The 20,829-nt window shown below is 53.1% G+C and overlaps 1 protein-coding gene across 1 annotated transcript in view; it reads left to right on the top strand.

The window, feature by feature from the left end:
• Window positions 1-20,829, top strand: part of papss1 (3'-phosphoadenosine 5'-phosphosulfate synthase 1) — a 113,456-nt gene that overhangs the window by 49,753 nt on the left and 42,874 nt on the right. Inside the window, exons 3-4 of the mRNA XM_086007058.1 lie at window positions 10,220-10,455; window positions 13,249-13,387. Coding sequence (XP_085863184.1) covers window positions 10,220-10,455; window positions 13,249-13,387 — 375 coding nt within the window. The remainder of the gene's footprint in view (window positions 1-10,219; window positions 10,456-13,248; window positions 13,388-20,829) is intronic.

Below are 20,829 nucleotides of genomic sequence, written 5' to 3'. Positions count from 1 at the left end.
CCCACACTCTGCCCTGAGCACAGTGCTCCCCCCATACTCTGCCCTGAGCACTGTGCTCCCTCCATACTCTGCCCTGAGCACTGTGCTCTCCCCATCCTCTGCCCTGAGCACTGTGCTCTTCTCATACTCTGCCCTGAGCACTGTGCTCCCTCCATACTCTGCCCTGAGCACTGTGCTCCTCCCATACTCTGCCCTGAGCACTGTGCTCTCCCCATACTCTGCCCTGAGCACTGTGCTCTCCCCATACTCTGCCCTGAGCACTGTGCTCCCTCCATACTCTGCCCTGAGCACTGTGCTCTCCCCATACTCTGCCCTCAGCACTGTGCTCCCTCCATACTCTGCCCTCAGCACTGTGCTCCCTCCATACTCTGCCCTGAGCACTGTGCTTCCCCCATACTCTGCCCTGAGCACTGTGCACCCTCCATACTCTGCCCTCAGCACTGTGCTCCCTCCATACTCTGCCCTGAGCACTGTGCTCCTCCCATACTCTGCCCTGAGCACTGTGCTCTCCCCATACTCTGCCCTGAGCACTGTGCTCCCCCCATACTCTGCCCTGAGCACTGTGCTCCCTCCATACTCTGCCCTGAGCACTGTGCTCTCCCCATACTCTGCCCTGAGCACTGTGCTCCCTCCATACTCTGCCCTGAGCACTGTGCTCTCCCCATACTCTGCCCTGAGCACTGTGCTCTCCCCATACTCTGCCCTGAGCACTGTGCTCCCCCCATACTCTGCCCTGAGCACTGTGCTCTCCCCATACTCTGCCCTGAGCACTGTGCTCCTCCCCATGCTCTGCCCTGAGCTCTGTGCTCTCCCCATACTCTGCCCTGAGCACTGTGCTCTCCCCATACTCTGCCCTGAGCACTGTGCTACCCCCATACTCTGCCCTGAGCACTGTGCTCTCCCCATACTCTGCCCTGAGCACTGTGCTCCTCCCCATACTCTGCCCTGAGCACTGTGCTCCCCCCATACTCTGCCCTGAGCACTGTGCTCTCCCCATACTCTGCCCTGAGCACTGTGCTCCCCCCATACTCTGCCCTGAGCACTGTGCTCTCCCCATACTCTGCCCTGAGCACTGTGCTCCCTCCATACTCTGCCCTGAGCACTGTGCTCTCCCCATACTCTGCCCTGAGCACTGTGCACCCTCCATACTCTGCCCTGAGCACTGTGCTCTCCCCATACTCTGCCCTGAGGACTGTGCTCCCCCCATACTCTGCCCTGAGCACTGTGCTCCCCCCCATACTCTGCCCTGAGCACTGTGCTCCCTCCATACTCTGCCCTGAGCACTGTGCTCTCCCCATACTCTGCCCTGAGCACTGTGCTCCCCCCATACTCTGCCCTGAGCACTGTGCTCCCTCCATACTCTGCCCTGAGCACTGTGCACCCTCCATACTCTGCCCTGAGCATTGTGCTCCCCCCATACTCTGCCCTGAGCATTGTGCTCCCCCCATACTCTGCCCTGAGCACTGTGCTCCCTCCATACTCTGCCCTGAGCACTGTGCTCCCCCCATACTCTGCCCTGAGCACTGTGCTCTCCCCATACTCTGCCCTGAGCACTGTGCTCCCCCCATACTCTGCCCTGAGCACTGTGCTCTCCCCATACTCTGCCCTGAGCACGGTGCTCCCCCCACACTCTGCCCTGAGCACTGTGCTTCCCCCATACTCTGCCCTGAGCACTGTGCTCCCCCCACACTCTGCCCTTAGCACTGTGCTCACCCCATACTCTGCCCTGAGCACTGTGCACCCTCCATACTCTGCCCTGAGCACTGTGCTCTCCCCATACTGTGCCCTGCGCACTGTGCTCCCCCCATACTCTGCCCTGAGCACTGTGCTCCCCCCATACTCTGCCCTGAGCTCTGTGCTCGCTCCACACTCTGCCCTGAGCACTGTGCTCTCCCCATACTCTGCCCTGAGCACTGTGCTCCCCCCATACTCTGCCCTGAGCTCTGTGCTCGCTCCACACTCTGCCCTGAGCACTGTGCTCTCCCCATACTCTGCCCTGAGCACTGTGCTCCCCCCATACTCTGCCCTGAGCACTGTGCTCCCCCCATACTCTGCCCTGAGCACTGTGCTCCCCCCATACTCTGCCCTGAGCACTGTGCTCCCCCCATACTCTGCCCTGAGCTCTGTGCTCGCTCCACACTCTGCCCTGAGCACTGTGCTCTCCCCATACTCTGCCCTGAGCACTGTGCTCCCCCCATACTCTGCCCTGAGCTCTGTGCTCGCTCCACACTCTGCCCTGAGCACTGTGCTCTCCCCATACTCTGCCCTGAGCACTGTGCTCCCCCCATACTCTGCCCTGAGCACTGTGCTCCCCCCATACTCTGCCCTGAGCACTGTGCTCCCCCCATACTCTGCCCTGAGCTCTGTGCTCGCTCCACACTCTGCCCTGAGCACTGTGCTCTCCCCATACTCTGCCCTGAGCACTGTGCTCCCTCCATACTCTGCCCTGAGCACTGTGCTCCCTCCATACTCTGCCCTGAGCACTGTGCTCCCTGCATACTCTGCCCTGAGCACTGTGCTCTCCCCATACTCTGCCCTGAGCACTGTGCTCCCCATACTCTGCCCTGAGCACTGTGCTCCCCCATACTCTGCCCTGAGCACTGTGCTCCCTCCATACTCTGCCCTGAGCACTGTGCTCCCCCCATACTCTGCCCTGAGCACTGTGCTCTCCCCATACTCTGCCCTGAGCACTGTGCTCTCCCCATACTCTGCCCTGAGCACTGTGCTCCCCCCATACTCTGCCCTGAGCACTGTGCTTCCCCCGTACTCTGCCCTGAGCACTGTGCTCCCCCCATACTCTGCCGTGAGCACTGTGCTCCCCCCATACTCTGCCCTGAGCACTGTGCTCCCTGCATACTCTGCCCTGAGCACTGTGCTCTCCCCATACTCTGCCCTGAGCACTGTGCTCCCCCCATACTCTGCCCTGAGCACTGTGCTCCCTGCATACTCTGCCCTGAGCACTGTGCTCCCCCATACTCTGCCCTGAGCACTGTGCTCCCTCCATACTCTGCCCTGAGCACTGTGCACCCCCCATACTCTGCCCTGAGCACTGTGCTCTCCCCATACTCTGCCCTGAGCACTGTGCTCCCCCCATACTCTGCCCTGAGCACTGTGCTCTCCCCATACTCTGCCCTGAGCACTGTGCTCCCCCCACACTCTGCCCTGAGCACTGTGCTCCCCCCATACTCTGCCCTGAGCACTGTGCACCCTCCATACTCTGCCCTGAGCACTGTGCTCCCCCCATACTCTGCCCTGAGCACTGTGCACCCTCCATACTCTGACCTGAGCACTGTGCTTCCCCCATACTCTGCCCTGAGCACTGTGCTCCCCCCATACTCTGCCCTGAGCACTGTGCTCCCCCCACACTCTGCCCTGAGCACTGTGCTCCCCCCATACTCTGCCCTGAGCACTGTGCTCTCCCCATACTCTGCCCTGAGGACTGTGCTCTCCCCATACTCTGCCCTGAGGACTGTGCTCTCCCCATACTGTGCCCTGCGCACTGTGCTCCCCCCATACTCTGCCCTGAGCACTGTGCTCCCCCCATACTCTGCCCTGAGCACTGTGCTCGCTCCACACTCTGCCCTGAGCACTGTGCTCTCCCCATACTCTGCCCTGAGCACTGTGCTCCCCATACTCTGCCCTGAGCACTGTGCTCTCCCCATACTCTGCCCTGAGCACTGTGCTCTCCCCATACTCTGCCCTGAGCACTGTGCTCTCCCCATACTCTGCCCTGAGCACTGTGCTCTCCCCATACTCTGCCCTGAGCACTGTGCTCCCCCCATACTCTGCCCTGAGCACTGTGCTCCCTCCATACTCTGCCCTGAGCACTGTGCTCTCCCCATCCTCTGCCCTGAGCACTGTGCTCTCCCCATCCTCTGCCCTGAGCATCGTGCTCCCTCCATACTCTGCCCTGAGCACTGTGCACCCTCCATACTCTGCCCTGAGCACTGTGCTCTCCCCATACTCTGCCCTGAGCACTGTGCTCCCCCCATACTCTGCCCTGAGCACTGTGCTCTCCCCATACTCTGCCCTGAGCACTGTGCTCCCTCCATACTCTGCCCTGAGCACTGTGCTCCCTCCATACTCTGCCCTGAGCACTGTGCTCCCCCCACACTCTGCCCTGAGCACAGTGCTCCCCCCATACTCTGCCCTGAGCACTGTGCTCCCTCCATACTCTGCCCTGAGCACTGTGCTCTCCCCATCCTCTGCCCTGAGCACTGTGCTCTTCTCATACTCTGCCCTGAGCACTGTGCTCCCTCCATACTCTGCCCTGAGCACTGTGCTCCTCCCATACTCTGCCCTGAGCACTGTGCTCTCCCCATACTCTGCCCTGAGCACTGTGCTCTCCCCATACTCTGCCCTGAGCACTGTGCTCCCTCCATACTCTGCCCTGAGCACTGTGCTCTCCCCATACTCTGCCCTCAGCACTGTGCTCCCTCCATACTCTGCCCTCAGCACTGTGCTCCCTCCATACTCTGCCCTGAGCACTGTGCTTCCCCCATACTCTGCCCTGAGCACTGTGCACCCTCCATACACTGCCCTCAGCACTGTGCTCCCTCCATACTCTGCCCTGAGCACTGTGCTCCTCCCATACTCTGCCCTGAGCACTGTGCTCTCCCCATACTCTGCCCTGAGCACTGTGCTCCCCCCATACTCTGCCCTGAGCACTGTGCTCCCTCCATACTCTGCCCTGAGCACTGTGCTCTCCCCATACTCTGCCCTGAGCACTGTGCTCCCTCCATACTCTGCCCTGAGCACTGTGCTCTCCCCATACTCTGCCCTGAGCACTGTGCTCTCCCCATACTCTGCCCTGAGCACTGTGCTCCCCCCATACTCTGCCCTGAGCACTGTGCTCTCCCCATACTCTGCCCTGAGCACTGTGCTCCTCCCCATGCTCTGCCCTGAGCTCTGTGCTCTCCCCATACTCTGCCCTGAGCACTGTGCTCTCACCATACTCTGCCCTGAGCACTGTGCTACCCCCATACTCTGCCCTGAGCACTGTGCTCTCCCCATACTCTGCCCTGAGCACTGTGCTCCTCCCCATACTCTGCCCTGAGCACTGTGCTCCCCCCATACTCTGCCCTGAGCACTGTGCTCTCCCCATACTCTGCCCTGAGCACTGTGCTCCCCCCATACTCTGCCCTGAGCACTGTGCTCTCCCCATACTCTGCCCTGAGCACTGTGCTCCCTCCATACTCTGCCCTGAGCACTGTGCTCTCCCCATACTCTGCCCTGAGCACTGTGCACCCTCCATACTCTGCCCTGAGCACTGTGCTCTCCCCATACTCTGCCCTGAGCACTGTGCTCCCCCCATACTCTGCCCTGAGCACTGTGCTCCCCCCCATACTCTGCCCTGAGCACTGTGCTCCCTCCATACTCTGCCCTGAGCACTGTGCTCTCCCCATACTCTGCCCTGAGCACTGTGCTCCCCCCATACTCTGCCCTGAGCACTGTGCTCCCTCCATACTCTGCCCTGAGCACTGTGCACCCTCCATTCTCTGCCCTGAGCATTGTGCTCCCCCCATACTCTGCCCTGAGCATTGTGCTCCCCCCATACTCTGCCCTGAGCACTGTGCTCCCTCCATACTCTGCCCTGAGCACTGTGCTCCCCCCATACTCTGCCCTGAGCACTGTGCTCTCCCCATACTCTGCCCTGAGCACTGTGCTCCCCCCATACTCTGCCCTGAGCACTGTGCTCTCCCCATACTCTGCCCTGAGCACGGTGCTCCCCCCACACTCTGCCCTGAGCACTGTGCTTCCCCCATACTCTGCCCTGAGCACTGTGCTCCCCCCACACTCTGCCCTTAGCACTGTGCTCACCCCATACTCTGCCCTGAGCACTGTGCACCCTCCATACTCTGCCCTGAGCACTGTGCTCTCCCCATACTGTGCCCTGCGCACTGTGCTCCCCCCATACTCTGCCCTGAGCACTGTGCTCCCCCCATACTCTGCCCTGAGCTCTGTGCTCGCTCCACACTCTGCCCTGAGCACTGTGCTCTCCCCATACTCTGCCCTGAGCACTGTGCTCCCCCCATACTCTGCCCTGAGCTCTGTGCTCGCTCCACACTCTGCCCTGAGCACTGTGCTCTCCCCATACTCTGCCCTGAGCACTGTGCTCCCCCCATACTCTGCCCTGAGCACTGTGCTCCCCCCATACTCTGCCCTGAGCACTGTGCTCCCCCCATACTCTGCCCTGAGCACTGTGCTCCCCCCATACTCTGCCCTGAGCTCTGTGCTCGCTCCACACTCTGCCCTGAGCACTGTGCTCTCCCCATACTCTGCCCTGAGCACTGTGCTCCCCCCATACTCTGCCCTGAGCTCTGTGCTCGCTCCACACTCTGCCCTGAGCACTGTGCTCTCCCCATACTCTGCCCTGAGCACTGTGCTCCCCCCATACTCTGCCCTGAGCACTGTGCTCCCCCCATACTCTGCCCTGAGCACTGTGCTCCCCCCATACTCTGCCCTGAGCTCTGTGCTCGCTCCACACTCTGCCCTGAGCACTGTGCTCTCCCCATACTCTGCCCTGAGCACTGTGCTCCCTCCATACTCTGCCCTGAGCACTGTGCTCCCTGCATACTCTGCCCTGAGCACTGTGCTCTCCCCATACTCTGCCCTGAGCACTGTGCTCCCCATACTGTGCCCTGAGCACTGTGCTCCCCCATACTCTGCCCTGAGCACTGTGCTCCCTCCATACTCTGCCCTGAGCACTGTGCTCCCCCCATACTCTGCCCTGAGCACTGTGCTCTCCCCATACTCTGCCCTGAGCACTGTGCTCTCCCCATACTCTGCCCTGAGCACTGTGCTCCCCCCATACTCTGCCCTGAGCACTGTGCTTCCCCCGTACTCTGCCCTGAGCACTGTGCTCCCCCCATACTCTGCCGTGAGCACTGTGCTCCCCCCATACTCTGCCCTGAGCACTGTGCTCCCTGCATACTCTGCCCTGAGCACTGTGCTCTCCCCATACTCTGCCCTGAGCACTGTGCTCCCCCCATACTCTGCCCTGAGCACTGTGCTCCCTGCATACTCTGCCCTGAGCACTGTGCTCCCCCATACTCTGCCCTGAGCACTGTGCTCCCTCCATACTCTGCCCTGAGCACTGTGCACCCCCCATACTCTGCCCTGAGCACTGTGCTCTCCCCATACTCTGCCCTGAGCACTGTGCTCCCCCCATACTCTGCCCTGAGCACTGTGCTCTCCCCATACTCTGCCCTGAGCACTGTGCTCCCCCCACACTCTGCCCTGAGCACTGTGCTCCCCCCATACTCTGCCCTGAGCACTGTGCACCCTCCATACTCTGCCCTGAGCACTGTGCTCCCCCCATACTCTGCCCTGAGCACTGTGCACCCTCCATACTCTGACCTGAGCACTGTGCTTCCCCCATACTCTGCCCTGAGCACTGTGCTCCCCCCATACTCTGCCCTAAGCACTGTGCTCCCCCCACACTCTGCCCTGAGCACTGTGCTCCCCCCATACTCTGCCCTGAGCACTGTGCTCTCCCCATACTCTGCCCTGAGGACTGTGCTCTCCCCATACTCTGCCCTGAGGACTGTGCTCTCCCCATACTGTGCCCTGCGCACTGTGCTCCCCCCATACTCTGCCCTGAGCACTGTGCTCCCCCCATACTCTGCCCTCAGCACTGTGCTCGCTCCACACTCTGCCCTGAGCACTGTGCTCTCCCCATACTCTGCCCTGAGCACTGTGCTCCCCATACTCTGCCCTGAGCACTGTGCTCCCCCCATACTCTGCCCTGAGCACTGTGCTCCCCCCATACTCTGCCCTGAGCACTGTGCTCCCCCCATACTCTGCCCTGAGCACTGTGCTCTCCCCATACTCTGCCCTGAGCACTGTGCTCCCCCCATACTCTGCCCTGAGCACTGTGCTCTCCCCATACTCTGCCCTGAGCACTGTGCTCCCCCCATACTCTGCCCTGAGCACTGTGCTCCCTCCATACTCTGCCCTGAGCACTGTGCTCCCCCCATACTCTGCCCTGAGCACTGTGCTCCCCCCATACTCTGCCCTGAGCACTGTGCTCTCCCCATACTCTGCCCTGAGCACTGTGCTCCCCCCATACTCTGCCCTGAGCACTGTGCTCTCCCCATGCTCTGCCCTGAGCACTGTGCTCCCTCCATACTCTGCCCTGAGCACTGTGCTCCCTCCATACTCTGCCCTGAGCACTGTGCTCCCTCCATACTCTGCCCTGAGCACTGTGCACCCTCCATACTCTGCCCTGAGCACTGTGCTCCCCCCACACTCTGCCCTGAGCACTGTGCTCCCCCCATACTCTGCCCTGAGCACTGTGCTCCCCCCATACTCTGCCCTGAGCACTGTGCTCGCTCCACACTCTGCCCTGAGCACTGTGCTCTCCCCATACTCTGCCCTGAGCACTGTGCTCTCCCCATACTCTGCCCTGAGCACTGTGCTCTCCCCATACTCTGCCCTGAGCACTGTGCTCTCCCCATACTCTGCCCTGAGCACTGTGCTCCCCCCATACTCTGCCCTGAGCACTGTGCTCCCTCCATACTCTGCCCTGAGCACTGTGCTCTCCCCATACTCTGCCCTGAGCACTGTGCTCTCCCCATCCTCTGCCCTGAGCATCGTGCTCCCTCCATACTCTGCCCTGAGCACTGTGCACCCTCCATACTCTGCCCTGAGCACTGTGCTCTCCCCATACTCTGCCCTGAGCACTGTGCTCCCCCCATACTCTGCCCTGAGCACTGTGCTCTCCCCATACTCTGCCCTGAGCACTGTGCTCCCTCCATACTCTGCCCTGAGCACTGTGCTCCCTCCATACTCTGCCCTGAGCACTGTGCTCCCCCCACACTCTGCCCTGAGCACAGTGCTCCCCCCATACTCTGCCCTGAGCACTGTGCTCCCTCCATACTCTGCCCTGAGCACTGTGCTCTCCCCATCCTCTGCCCTGAGCACTGTGCTCTTCTCATACTCTGCCCTGAGCACTGTGCTCCCTCCATACTCTGCCCTGAGCACTGTGCTCCTCCCATACTCTGCCCTGAGCACTGTGCTCTCCCCATACTCTGCCCTGAGCACTGTGCTCTCCCCATACTCTGCCCTGAGCACTGTGCTCCCTCCATACTCTGCCCTGAGCACTGTGCTCTCCCCATACTCTGCCCTCAGCACTGTGCTCCCTCCATACTCTGCCCTCAGCACTGTGCTCCCTCCATACTCTGCCCTCAGCACTGTGCTCCCTCCATACTCTGCCCTGAGCACTGTGCTCTCCCCATACTCTGCCCTGAGCACTGTGCTCTCCCCATACTCTGCCCTGAGCACTGTGCTCCCCCCATACTCTGCCCTGAGCACTGTGCTCCCCCATACTCTGCCCTGAGCACTGTGCTCTCCCCATACTCTGCCCTGAGCACAGTGCTCCCCCCATACTCTGCCCTGAGCACTGTGCTCTCCCCATACTCTGCCCTGAGCACTGTGCTCTCCCCATACTCTGCCCCCTTGTAGACTCCCCTTGTCAGTTCTGCAATTGATGTCAAAGCTTTGACCTCAGCCCATCTCTGCAACTTCCTCCCCAAATCTCCTCTCCCTGCTTTTAAGATCCTTCTCCAAACCTACCTATTTGTCCATACATTTTGCCAGTTCTCTTCACCCCCCCCCCCCAGCACTGACACTTGATGTCCAGTTTTGCTCATCTGTGAAGCCCCTTTCGAACATTTTGTTACATTAATGGGGCTATCTAAATGGGTTTATTGTTGTTGTATATGCTTTCGTTAATTTTTGCGATTATTAAAGACGAAATTCTAGTCATTGATAAAATTAGTTGTTTAACTTTTTTATTCACTTTCGGGTTGTGGGCATCACTGGCAAGGTCACAGATTATTAATTCCTGAGCTGATCTGGTCATTTATCTTACTGCTATTTGTGGGACCTTGCTGTGTGCAAACTGGCTGTCGCATTTCCCTACCTTAAAACAGCGACTACACGTCAGAAGTACTTCATTAAGAACGGTCCCTCTAGTTCGCCTTCTACTGTCCTGGTAGTCGCATGATACAACGATAATGGAGTTGTTGACTAATCATGGCAATCAATCTTTATCAATTAGTCATTAGCTGTGATGGGCTTTGGGATGTCCCTAGGAGGTGAAAAGCGCTATATAAATGCAAGGGGTATTTTCTAATTCTGTTTGCACAGCATGTTGGCTGAAGATAGTTTTATTAATATGCTTAGTTTATTCTGATCTTGTGGTTCTATTTATCAGGCCTGTCCGGAGCTGGTAAGACGACGGTTAGCATGGCACTGGAGGAGTACTTGGTTTGCCATGGCATACCCTGCTACACATTGGATGGCGACAACATTCGGCAAGGCCTGAACAAAAACCTAGGCTTCAGCCCAGGGGACCGCGAGGAGAACATTCGACGTATTGCTGAAGTAGCCAAGCTGTTTGCAGACGCCGGACTTGTGTGTCTTGCCAGTTTTATTTCTCCATATACAAAGGTACTTAACTGTTCTCCACCCAAGTGACATGCGCCAGGATATTTTTGTTACATTTCAAGCACTATTCAAGTACAAGTGGGACATTTAAACTTTAACTTCTTCACACTGTAAACGTTTCACTCAGTTTTATTCATCACCCACATTGTCATCCACGCTCACTAAGTGCCAGCTGTGGCTCAGTTGGCATCACTCTCGCCTCTGAGTCAGAAGGTTGTGGGTTCATAGTCCCACTCCAGGGACTTGAGCACAAAAATTTAAGCTGACACTCCCAGTGCAGTGCTGAGGGAGTGCTGTACTGTCAGAGGTGCCATCTTTCGGATGAGACGTTAAAACCGAGGCCCCGTCTGCCCCCTCGTGTATGTAAAAGATCCCATGGCACTATTTTGAAGAAGAGCAGGGGAGTTATCCCCAGTGTCCTGCCAATATTTACCCATCAATCAACATCACTAAAAAAGAGATTATCTGGTCATTATCTCATTGCTGTTTGTGGGAGCTTGCTGTGCGCAAATTGGCTGCCGCATTTTCTTCATTACAACAGTGACTATGCTTCAAAAAGTACTTCATTTGCTGTAAAGTGCTTTGAGACGTCTAGTGGTTGTGAAAAGCCTATATAAATGCAAGTCTTTCTTTTTTTCACTGCATATTAAAAATCTCGTGTAAGTATGCACTTGTTATCATGATTTTTAGTCATGCTCTTGAGTCAACATTTAACATTGAAAGTGAACATAGAATGCAAATCCTGTATGTAAAGTCACCTGTAACAATGTAGTTGCAGGTCCTGGCCATCAGGTGTTACTGTAGAATGAGTTTCTCAAGTCTTCGAACTCTGTTGGCATCTTGCATTAAAAAAAACTTTCATTCATCAACTGATGTTGGGCAATTGACTGGTATTTAAACTATACTTTGGTAATTATTAACGGTGTTAGTGCAGTTCATTATTATATCTCACCGTAGTGTGTTTGATGTAACTAAACACGGGCATGTCCTTATTGATATCAAGGTATTCACTAATACATTGTTTCCTGATCTGGATGTGAAGCAGCTTTTTACAGAGTATCATTTAGAATGCCAATAGATTCCAGTTAGGCCTTTTTTTTTACATCTCTTAATAGTAAATTTGTAAACACAGGATGCAGTAAATAATCTGACGAAAGGTCCTCGACCTGAAACGTTAACTCTGTTTCTCTCTCCACTGATGCTGCCTGGCCTGCTGAGTTTTTCCAGCGTTTCCTGTTGTTATTATGCAGTAAATACTGTTGAATTGGAATTTGATCATGCTAATAGAAGTATTACTTTATGTCACATTTGATACGATGGCCATATTAATGTTATGATGACGCCTGTTGGTCTGTGAGATTAACTTGTCATCTCAATACAACTTAACTGCTTCAAGTTTAAACCAAATTTACTAAGTGCTGTGCCCTTCATATTTTTTGGTTCTGTTAGAAACATCCACTCCTTGACAAAGAAATACAAAGTATATTTGCTGAGGTTACCCTTCTATTTTCAAAACATTTTTTGACCACTTCTGTGCTGTCACCCTACTTGTCCGGCATGAAACCGTGGGTGAGCTGCAGCTTCCTCCAAATTTGACATTGGGGCGACTGAAGCCATCATTTTCGGCTCCCGCTCTCTCGCCAGTGATTCAGTTTTCCGTCCCGGTCACTCACTCAGGCTGAACCACACCATGCAGAATCCTGGTGAGCTTCAAGCCCCTCTACCGCTGAAATCCTTATCCATCCTTTGCCACTCTAGACTTTTAGTCCAAAGCCCACCTTTCTGGCCCCCCCCCTCTTCCACCCTTGGCAAACTTCAACTTGTCCAAAATCGAGCTGCCCATATTCTGTCCCACACTAAATCCCATCACCTCCCCATCTCAATACCATGCACTCACTCCCTGTCTCCCAAACTCCTCGTTCTCTTCAAATCCCTCACTGCTATCTCTGCAACCATCTCCAGCTTTGTATCCTCGCTCTCTCTCTCTCTCCTCTCCCCACCCACTCCTTTGTACGCTTGGGTGTTCTGGCTCTAGCCTTCTGTACATTCCCTCCCAACTCCTTCAGCCAAATTGGGGCAGAGTCTCCAGTTTCCTTGGCCCTACTCTATAAAACCCCTTCCACCTCTTCTCTGTCCTCTAGGTTTTTAGACACCCTCCTAATCTCTTCCTCCATGGCTCAATGTGCATTTCTGTGTCTTATTTCCATTTGTAAAGTGCTGTGGGACCTTTTTTTTAACACAAGGTGCTGTTTGTACAGAAGCCACTCTTTTAAAAATCACTGGTGAATGTGAATTGGCGCAGAGTGGTGGGACTCCAAAGCACCTGCACTGAGCACGTGACTATAGCTTCTGCAAACGTCGTCCATGAGGTGAGTTCTAGATCTGTTAGGACATCAGGTAGAGACCAAGCACTTCTTGAAAGAAGCAAGTCGTCTCAATCTGCCTCGTACATCTATCAGTGACTGGTTAGAGTGCCATCAGCAGGGGCCTGGGAGTGTCTACCAAGGTCTCCGGAATGGAAGCCAAGACTCCTGAAACAGAGAAGATGAGAAAAATAATTTAGTAAAAGAACTTTTTGCACAATGAAAATCTGGAAACAGGGTTTTATTACTTTGCAATTCTCTCTCTTTCATTCTATGTTTTTTAAGTTCTAAAACTGTATGTCAAGTGATCATGACTGATGTTTCTCGTCTTTTTAATTGTAAACCTTCCCTTTTGGTAGGACCGGAAGAATGGCAGAAGTACCCACGAAGGCGCTGGCCTACCTTTTTAATTGTAAACCTTCCCTTTTGGTAGGACCGGAAGAATGGCAGAAGTATCCACGAAGGCGCTGGCCTACCTTTTTTCGAAATATTTGTTGATGCCCCACTGCATGTTTGCGAGAAAAGAGATGTGAAGGGACTGTACAAGAAGGCCCGAGCTGGTGAGATAAAAGGTACGTATAGTGAAAGTACAAGGGGCAATTGAGGGTACAGGACACGAGGGGGGGTGGAGGTTACGGGTTGGTAAGGGCCTTTTGTCAGAACTCTGCTGCATTATCATATTTCATTTATTTTAACTTCCTTCTGGGGGACAAAAATCTCACCACCGATGCCATTGAATATTATCGAAACCCGCAGCTAACGATCACCAATGCAAGATTTCGCCATTCCCTCTGTCGCCTGTCCACATCCGCATGCTCCTTCAACCGGCGAGGTTTAGAATCCACGTATGGGCATTCAACATCTGGTCATTTAGAATCATATACAACGCAGAAGGAGGCCATTCGGCCCATCGTGCCTGTGCCAGCTCTTTAAGAACTGTCTCAAGTCGTCCCACTCCTGTGCTCTTGCCCCATAACCCTGTGAATTTTTCCTCTTCAAATAAATATCCAATTCCCTTTTTGAAAGTTACTATTGAATCTGCTTCCACCACCTTTTCAGGCAGTGCATTCCAGATCACAACAATTTGCCGCATAAAACAAATACCCCTCATCTCCCCTCTGGTTCTTTTGCCAGTTATCTTAAGTCTGTGTCCTCTGGCTATCGATCAGTGGAAACAGTTTCTCTCTAGTCTATCAAAACCCCTCTATTAAATCTCCCCATAACCTTCTCTGATCTAAGATTTGATGGGAATTTTTAAATTCAAGAGACAAATATAAGTTTTAAGAATCGTTTAATACCTTCATGATCCAGTGGCTCATGGCAATAGACAAAGATTTGGTAAAAAATGAAAGTGTCACTGACTAATAAAGTCACTGTTGAAAGCATTGATGATAAACTTAACAATCACCAGCCCATTATCTGGTCATTCATCTCAGTGGCTGATTACATAAGAACATAAGAAATAGGAGCAGGAATAGGCCACTTGGCCCCTCGAGCCTGCTCCGCCATTCAATAAGATCATGGCTGATCTTGGGCTCAAAGCCACTTCCCCGCCCGCTCCCCATAACCCTTCACTCCCTTATCTTGCAAAAATGTGTTTATCTCCACCTTAAATATATTTACTGACCCAGCCTCCACAGCTCTCTGGGGCAGAGAATTCCACAGATTTACAACCCTCTAAGAGAAGAAATTCCTCCTCATCTCAGTTCTAAAAGGGAGACCCTTTATTCTAAAACTGCCCCCGCGTTCTAGAATTCCCCACAAAGGGAAACATCCTCTCTGCATCTACCTTGTCAAGCCCCCTCAGTATCTTATATGTTTCAATAAGATCACCTCTCATTCTTCTAAATTCCAATGAGTATAGGACCAACCTGCTCAACCTTTCTTCATAAGTCAACCCCCTCATCTCTGGAATTAACTTAGTGAATCATCTCTGAACTGCCTCCAATGCAAGTATATTCTTCCTTAAATAAGGACACCAAAACTGTACACAGTACTCAAGGTGTGGTCTCACCAATACCCTGTACAGTTGTAGCAGGACTTCCCTGCTTTTATGCTCCAACCCCTTTGAAATAAAGGCCAACATTCCATTTGCCTTTTTGATTACTTGCTGTACCTGCATGCTAACTTTTTGTGTTTCATGCACAAGGACCCCCAGGTCCCTCTGAACTGTAGCATTTTGTAATCTCTCTCCATTTAAAATAATAATTGGCTTTTTTATTTTTCCTGCCAAAGTGTATAACCTTGCACTTTCCCACATTATACTCCATCTGCCAAATGTTTGCCCACTCACTTAGCAGGTTCTTTGAGTCCTCTGCACAACTTGCTTTCCCACCCATCTTTGTATCATCCGCAAACTTGGCTGGGTCCCTTCATTAATGTAGATTGTAAATAATTGAGGCCCCAGCACCGATCCCTGTGGCACCCCACTAGTTACCATTAGCCAACCGGAAAATGACCCATTTATCCCGACTCTCTGCTTCCTGTTAGTTAGCCAACTCTCTATCCATGCTAATATATTACCCTCAATTCCGTGAGCTCTTACCTTATGCAGTAACCTTTTATGTGGCACCTTATCGAATGCCTTCTGGAAATCCAAATACACCACATCCACTGGTTTACCTTTGTCCACCCTGCTCGTTACCTCCTCAAAGAGCTCCAGCAAATTTGTTAAACATGATTTCCCTTTCATAAAACCATGCTGACTCTGCTTGACTGCATTATGATTTTCCAAATGCCCTGCTACTGCTTCCTTAATGAAGGACTCCAGCATTTTCCCAACAACAGATGTTAGGCTAACTGGTCTATAGTTTCCTGCTTTCTGTCTCCCTCCTTTCTTAAATAGGGGTATTACATTTGCGGTTTCCAATCCGCTGGGACCTCTCCAGAGTCCAGGAAATTTTGGTATCTTTTAGTCCCATTATTTTACCAAGTGCTTTTTCCTTAGTGATAGTGATTGTCTTTAGTTCCCCCCTCCCTGTGGCCCCTTGATTATCCATTATTGGGATGTTGTTAGTGTCTTCTACCATGAAGACAGATACAAAATATTTGTTCAGAGTCTCTGCCATTTCCCCGTTCCCCATTATTAATTCCCCAGTCTCATCCTCTAAGGGACCAATGTTTACTTTAGTTACCCTCTTCCTTTTTATATACCTGTAGAAGCTCTTACTATCTGTTTTAATGTTTCTTGCCAGTTTACTCTCATAATTCATCTTCTCTCTATTTTGTTAGTCATCCTTTGCTGGTTTTTAAAGATTTCCCAATCCTCTGGTCTCCCACCAATCTTGGCAACATTGTATGCCTTTGTTTTCAATTTGATACCATCCTTTACTTCCTTAGTTAGCCACGGATGGTGCTCTCTTCTCTTAAAATCTTTCTTTCTTACTGGAATGTATTTTTGTTGAGAGTTATGAAATATCTCCTTAAATGTCCGCCACTGCATTTCAACTGTCTTACCCTTTAATTTATTTTTCCAGTCCACTTTAGCCAGTTCTGCCCTCATGCCACTGTAATTGCCTTTGTTTAAGATCAGGACACTGGTTTGAGATACAACTTTCTCACCTTCCAACTGAATTTGAAATTCAACCATGCTATGATCACTCTTTCCTAGAGGATCCTTTACTATGAGATCATTTATTAATTCTGTCTCATTACATAGTACCAGATCCAAGATAGCCTGCTCCCTGGTTGGTTCCATTACATACTGTTCTAGGAAACCATCCCGGATGCACTCTATGAACTCCTCCTCAAGGCTACCATGGCCAATTTGATTTGTCCAATCAATATGGAGATTAAAATCACCCATGATTATTACCATACCTTTTTTACAGGCCTCCATTATTTGTTGATTTATACTCTGTCCAACAGTATTGCTACTGTTCGGGGGCCTATAGACTACGCCCACCAGAGACTTTTTCCCTTTATTATTTTTTATCTCCACCCAAACCGATTCTACATCTTGATCTTCTGAGCCAATATCACTTCTCACCACTGCACTGATCCCATCCTTTACCAACAAAGCCACCCCACCTCCCTTTCCTTTCTGTCTATCCTTCCAAATTGTCAAATACCCTGGAATATTCAGTTCCCAGCCCTGATCACCTTGCAACCACGTCTCTGTAATGGCGATCAGATCATACCCATTTGTATCTATTTGTGCCGTCAACTCATCTATCTTGTTACGAATGCTGCATGCATTCAGATATAGAGCTTTTAACTTTGTCATTTTACCATTCCTCCTTGTTTTGGCCCCATTTTCTGTTGCACTCTTATTTTTAAACATTCTGTCCCTTCCTGTCACACTGGTTATTATTTCCCCCATCTCTATCCTGCTCCATTGCTTTCTCATTTCTCATTGACTTTTTAAATTCCTGCTCACCTGGATCCTTCCCCCCACTATTTAGTTTAAAGCCCTCTCTACAGCCCTAGTTATTCGATTAGCCAGGACTCTAGCCCCAGCACGGTTCAAGTGAAGCCCGTCCACACGAACAGCTCCCTCTTATCCCAGAACTGGGGCCAGTGCCCCACAAATCGAAACCCATTTCTCCCACACCACTCTCTGAGCCACTCGTTCATGTCTCTGATCTTATTTACCCTATGCAAATTCGCTCGTGGCTCAGGTAGTAATCCAGAGATTATTACCTTTGTGGTTCTGCTTTTTAGTTTAGCCCCTAGTTGCTCATACTCTCTCAGCAGAACCTCTTTCTTTGTCCTACCTATGTCATTGGTGCCTACCTGGGCCATGACAACTGGATCCTCCCCCTCCCACTCCAAGTTTCTCTCCAGCCCACAGGAGATGTCCTTAACCCTGGCACCGGGCAGGCAATACAACCTTCAGGACTCACGCTCTCGGCTGCAGAGAACAGTGTCTATCCCCCTAACTATACTATCCCCTATCACTACAACATTTCAATTTATTCCCCCCCACTTGAATGGCTCCGTGTACCACGGTGCTGTGGTCAGATTGCTCATCCTCCCTGCAGTCCCTGCCCTCGTCCACACAGGGAGCAAGAATCTCGTACCTGTTAGACAAGGCCAAGGGCTGAGGCTCCTCCATCACTACCTCCTGGATCCCAATACCTGCCTTGCTTGTAGTCACACCCTCCTGTCCCTGACCATGGGCCAAATTGGAAGTAATTACTCTAGTGGGTGTGACTGCCTCCTGGAACTTCGTGTCCAGGCAACGCTCCCCCTCCCTAATGTGTCGCAGTGTCTGAATCTCGGACTCCAGCTCATCAACTCTGAGCCGAATTTCCTCGAGCAGCTAACATTTACTGCAGATGTGGTCGCTCTGGACCTCAATGATGTCCACCAGCTCCCACATGCAACAACAACAGCACATTGCCTGGTCTCCCATCTCAATGAATGAATGAATTAATTAGTTTTAAAATTTGGAACACGTATAGCTTTTAATCTACACCAAGGCATTTAATTTAGACACCCAAGTTTGGAAAAAAAGCGAGGAATATAAAAATACTCACCAACCAATCACTTACCTGCTTTCTGGTGACTTCACACTTCGATTGCTTTTTACACCTTTACAATCACCGGTCTGTTGTAACCGTTCTCCTGGGCTCCTGCTGTTTTAGTAGCTCCGAACTCTCGCTCTCTCCTGGGCTCCCGCTGTTTTAGTAGCTCCGAACTCTCGCTCTCTCCTGGGCTCCCGCTGTTTTAGTAGCTCCGAACTCTCGCTCTCCTGGGCTCCTGGTGTTTTGGTAGCTCCGAACTCTCGTTCTCTCCTGGGCTCCCGCTGTTTTAGTAGCTCCGAACTCTCGCTCTCCTGGGCTGCCGCTGTTTTGGCAGCTTCGAACTCTCGCTCTCCTAGGCTCCCGCTGTTTTAGTAGCTCCGAACTCTCGCTCTCTCCTGGGCTCCTGTTGTTTTAGTAGCACCGAACTCTCGTTCTCTCCTGGGCTCCCGCTGTTTTAGTAGCTCTGAACTCTCGCTCTCCTGGGCTCCCGCTGTTTTAGTAGCTCCGAACTCTCGCTCTCCTGGGCTCCTGCTGTTTTAGTAGCTCCGAACTCTCGCTCTCCTGGGCTCCCGCTATTTTAGTAGCTCCGAACTCTCGCTCTCCTGAGCTCCCGCTGTTTTAGTAGCTCTGAACTCTCTCGCTCTCCTGGGCTCCCGCTGTTTTAGTAGCGCCGAACTCTTGCTCTCTCCTGGGCTCCCACTGTTTTAGTAGCTCCGAACTCTCGCTCCCCTGGGCTCCCGCTGTTTTAGTGGCACCGAACTCTCGCTCTCCTGGGCTCCCGCTGTTTTAGTAGCTCCGAACTCTCGCTCTCCTGGGCTCCCGCTGTTTTAGTAGCTCCGAACTCTCGCTCTCCTGGGCTCCCGCTGTTTTAGTAGCTCCGAACTCTCGCTCTCCTGGGCTCCCGCTGTTTTAGTAGCGCCGAACTCTCCCTCTCCTGGCCTCCCGCTGTTTTAGTAACGCCGAACTCTCGCTCTCCTGGGCTCCCGCTGTTTTAGTAACGCCGAACTCTCGCACTCCTGGGCTCCCGCTGTTTTAGTAGCTCCGAACTCTCGCTCTCCTGGGCTCCCACTGTATTAGTAGCTCCGAACTCTCGCTCTCCTGGGCTCCCGCTGTTTTAGTAGCTCCGAACTCTCGCTCTCTCCTGGGCTCCCGCTGTATTAGTAGCTCCAAACTCTCGCTCTCTCCTGGGCTCCCGCTGTTTTAGTAGCTCCGAACTCTCGCTCTCCTAGGCTCCCGCTGTTTTAGTAGCTCCGAACTCTCGCTCTCTCCTGGGCTCCCGCTGTATTAGTAGCTCCGAACTCTCGCTCTCCTGGGCTCCTGGTGTTTTAGTAGCTCCGAACTCTCGTTCTCTCCTAGGCTCCCGCTGTTTTAGTAGCTCCGAACTCTCGCTCTCCTGGGCTCCCGCTGTTTTGTCAGCTTCGAACTCTCGCTCTCCTAGGCTCCTGCTGTTTTAGTAGCTCCGAACTCTCGCTCTCTCCTGGGCTCCTGTTGTTTTAGTAGCACCGAACTCTCGTTCTCTCCTGGGCTCCCGCTGTTTTAGTAGCTCTGAACTCTCGCTCTCCTGGGCTCCCGCTGTTTTAGTAGCTCCGAACTCTCGCTCTCCTGGGCTCCTGCTGTTTTAGTAGCTCCGAACTCTCGCTCTCCTGGGCTCCCGCTATTTTAGTAGCTCCGAACTCTCGCTCTCCTGAGCTCCCGCTGTTTTAGTAGCTCTGAACTCTCTCGCTCTCCTGGGCTCCCGCTGTTTTAGTAGCGCCGAACTCTTGCTCTCTCCTGGGCTCCCACTGTTTTAGTAGCTCCGAACTCTCGCTCTCCTGGGCTCCCGCTGTTTTAGTGGCACCGAACTCTCGCTCTCCTGGGCTCCCGCTGTTTTAGTAGCTCCGAACTCTCGCTCTCCTGGGCTCCCGCTGTTTTAGTAGCTCCGAACTCTCGCTCTCCTGGGCTCCCGCTGTTTTAGTAGCTCCAAACTCTCGCTCTCCTGGCCTCCCGCTGTTTTAGTAACGCCGAACTCTCGCTCTCCTGGGCTCCCGCTGTTTTAGTAACGCCGAACTCTCGCACTCCTGGGCTCCCGCTGTTTTAGTAGCTCCGAACTCTCGCTCTCCTGGGCTCCCGCTATTTTAGTAGCTCCGAACTCTCGCTCTCCTGGGCTCCCACTGTATTAGTAGCTCCGAACTCTCGCTCTCCTGGGCTCCCACTGTATTAGTAGCTCCGAACTCTCGCTCTCCTGGGCTCCCGCTGTTTTAGTAGCTCTGAACTCTCGTTCTCTCCTGGGCTCCCGCTGTATTAGTAGCTCCAAACTCTCGCTCTCTCCTGGGCTCCCGCTGTTTTAGTAGCTCCGAACTCTCGCTCTCCTAGGCTCCCGCTGTTTTAGTAGCTCCGAACTCTCGCTCTCTCCTGGGCTCCCGCTGTATTAGTAGCTCCGAACTCTCGCTCTCTCCTGGGCTCCCGCTGTTTTGGTAGCACCGAACTCTCACTCTCCTAGGCTCCCGCTGTTTTAGTAGCTCCGAACTCTCGCTCTGTCCTGGGTTTCCGCTGTTTTAGTAGCTCCG

Source organism: Somniosus microcephalus, chromosome 2, assembly GCF_052327205.1.
Source record: "Somniosus microcephalus isolate GS21.2 chromosome 2, FLI_Smic_1.0, whole genome shotgun sequence".
Taxonomy (NCBI): Eukaryota; Metazoa; Chordata; class Chondrichthyes; order Squaliformes; family Somniosidae; genus Somniosus; species Somniosus microcephalus.
The sequence above is the reverse complement of the archived record's forward strand: the minus strand, read 5'-3'. Positions and strand labels throughout refer to the sequence as shown.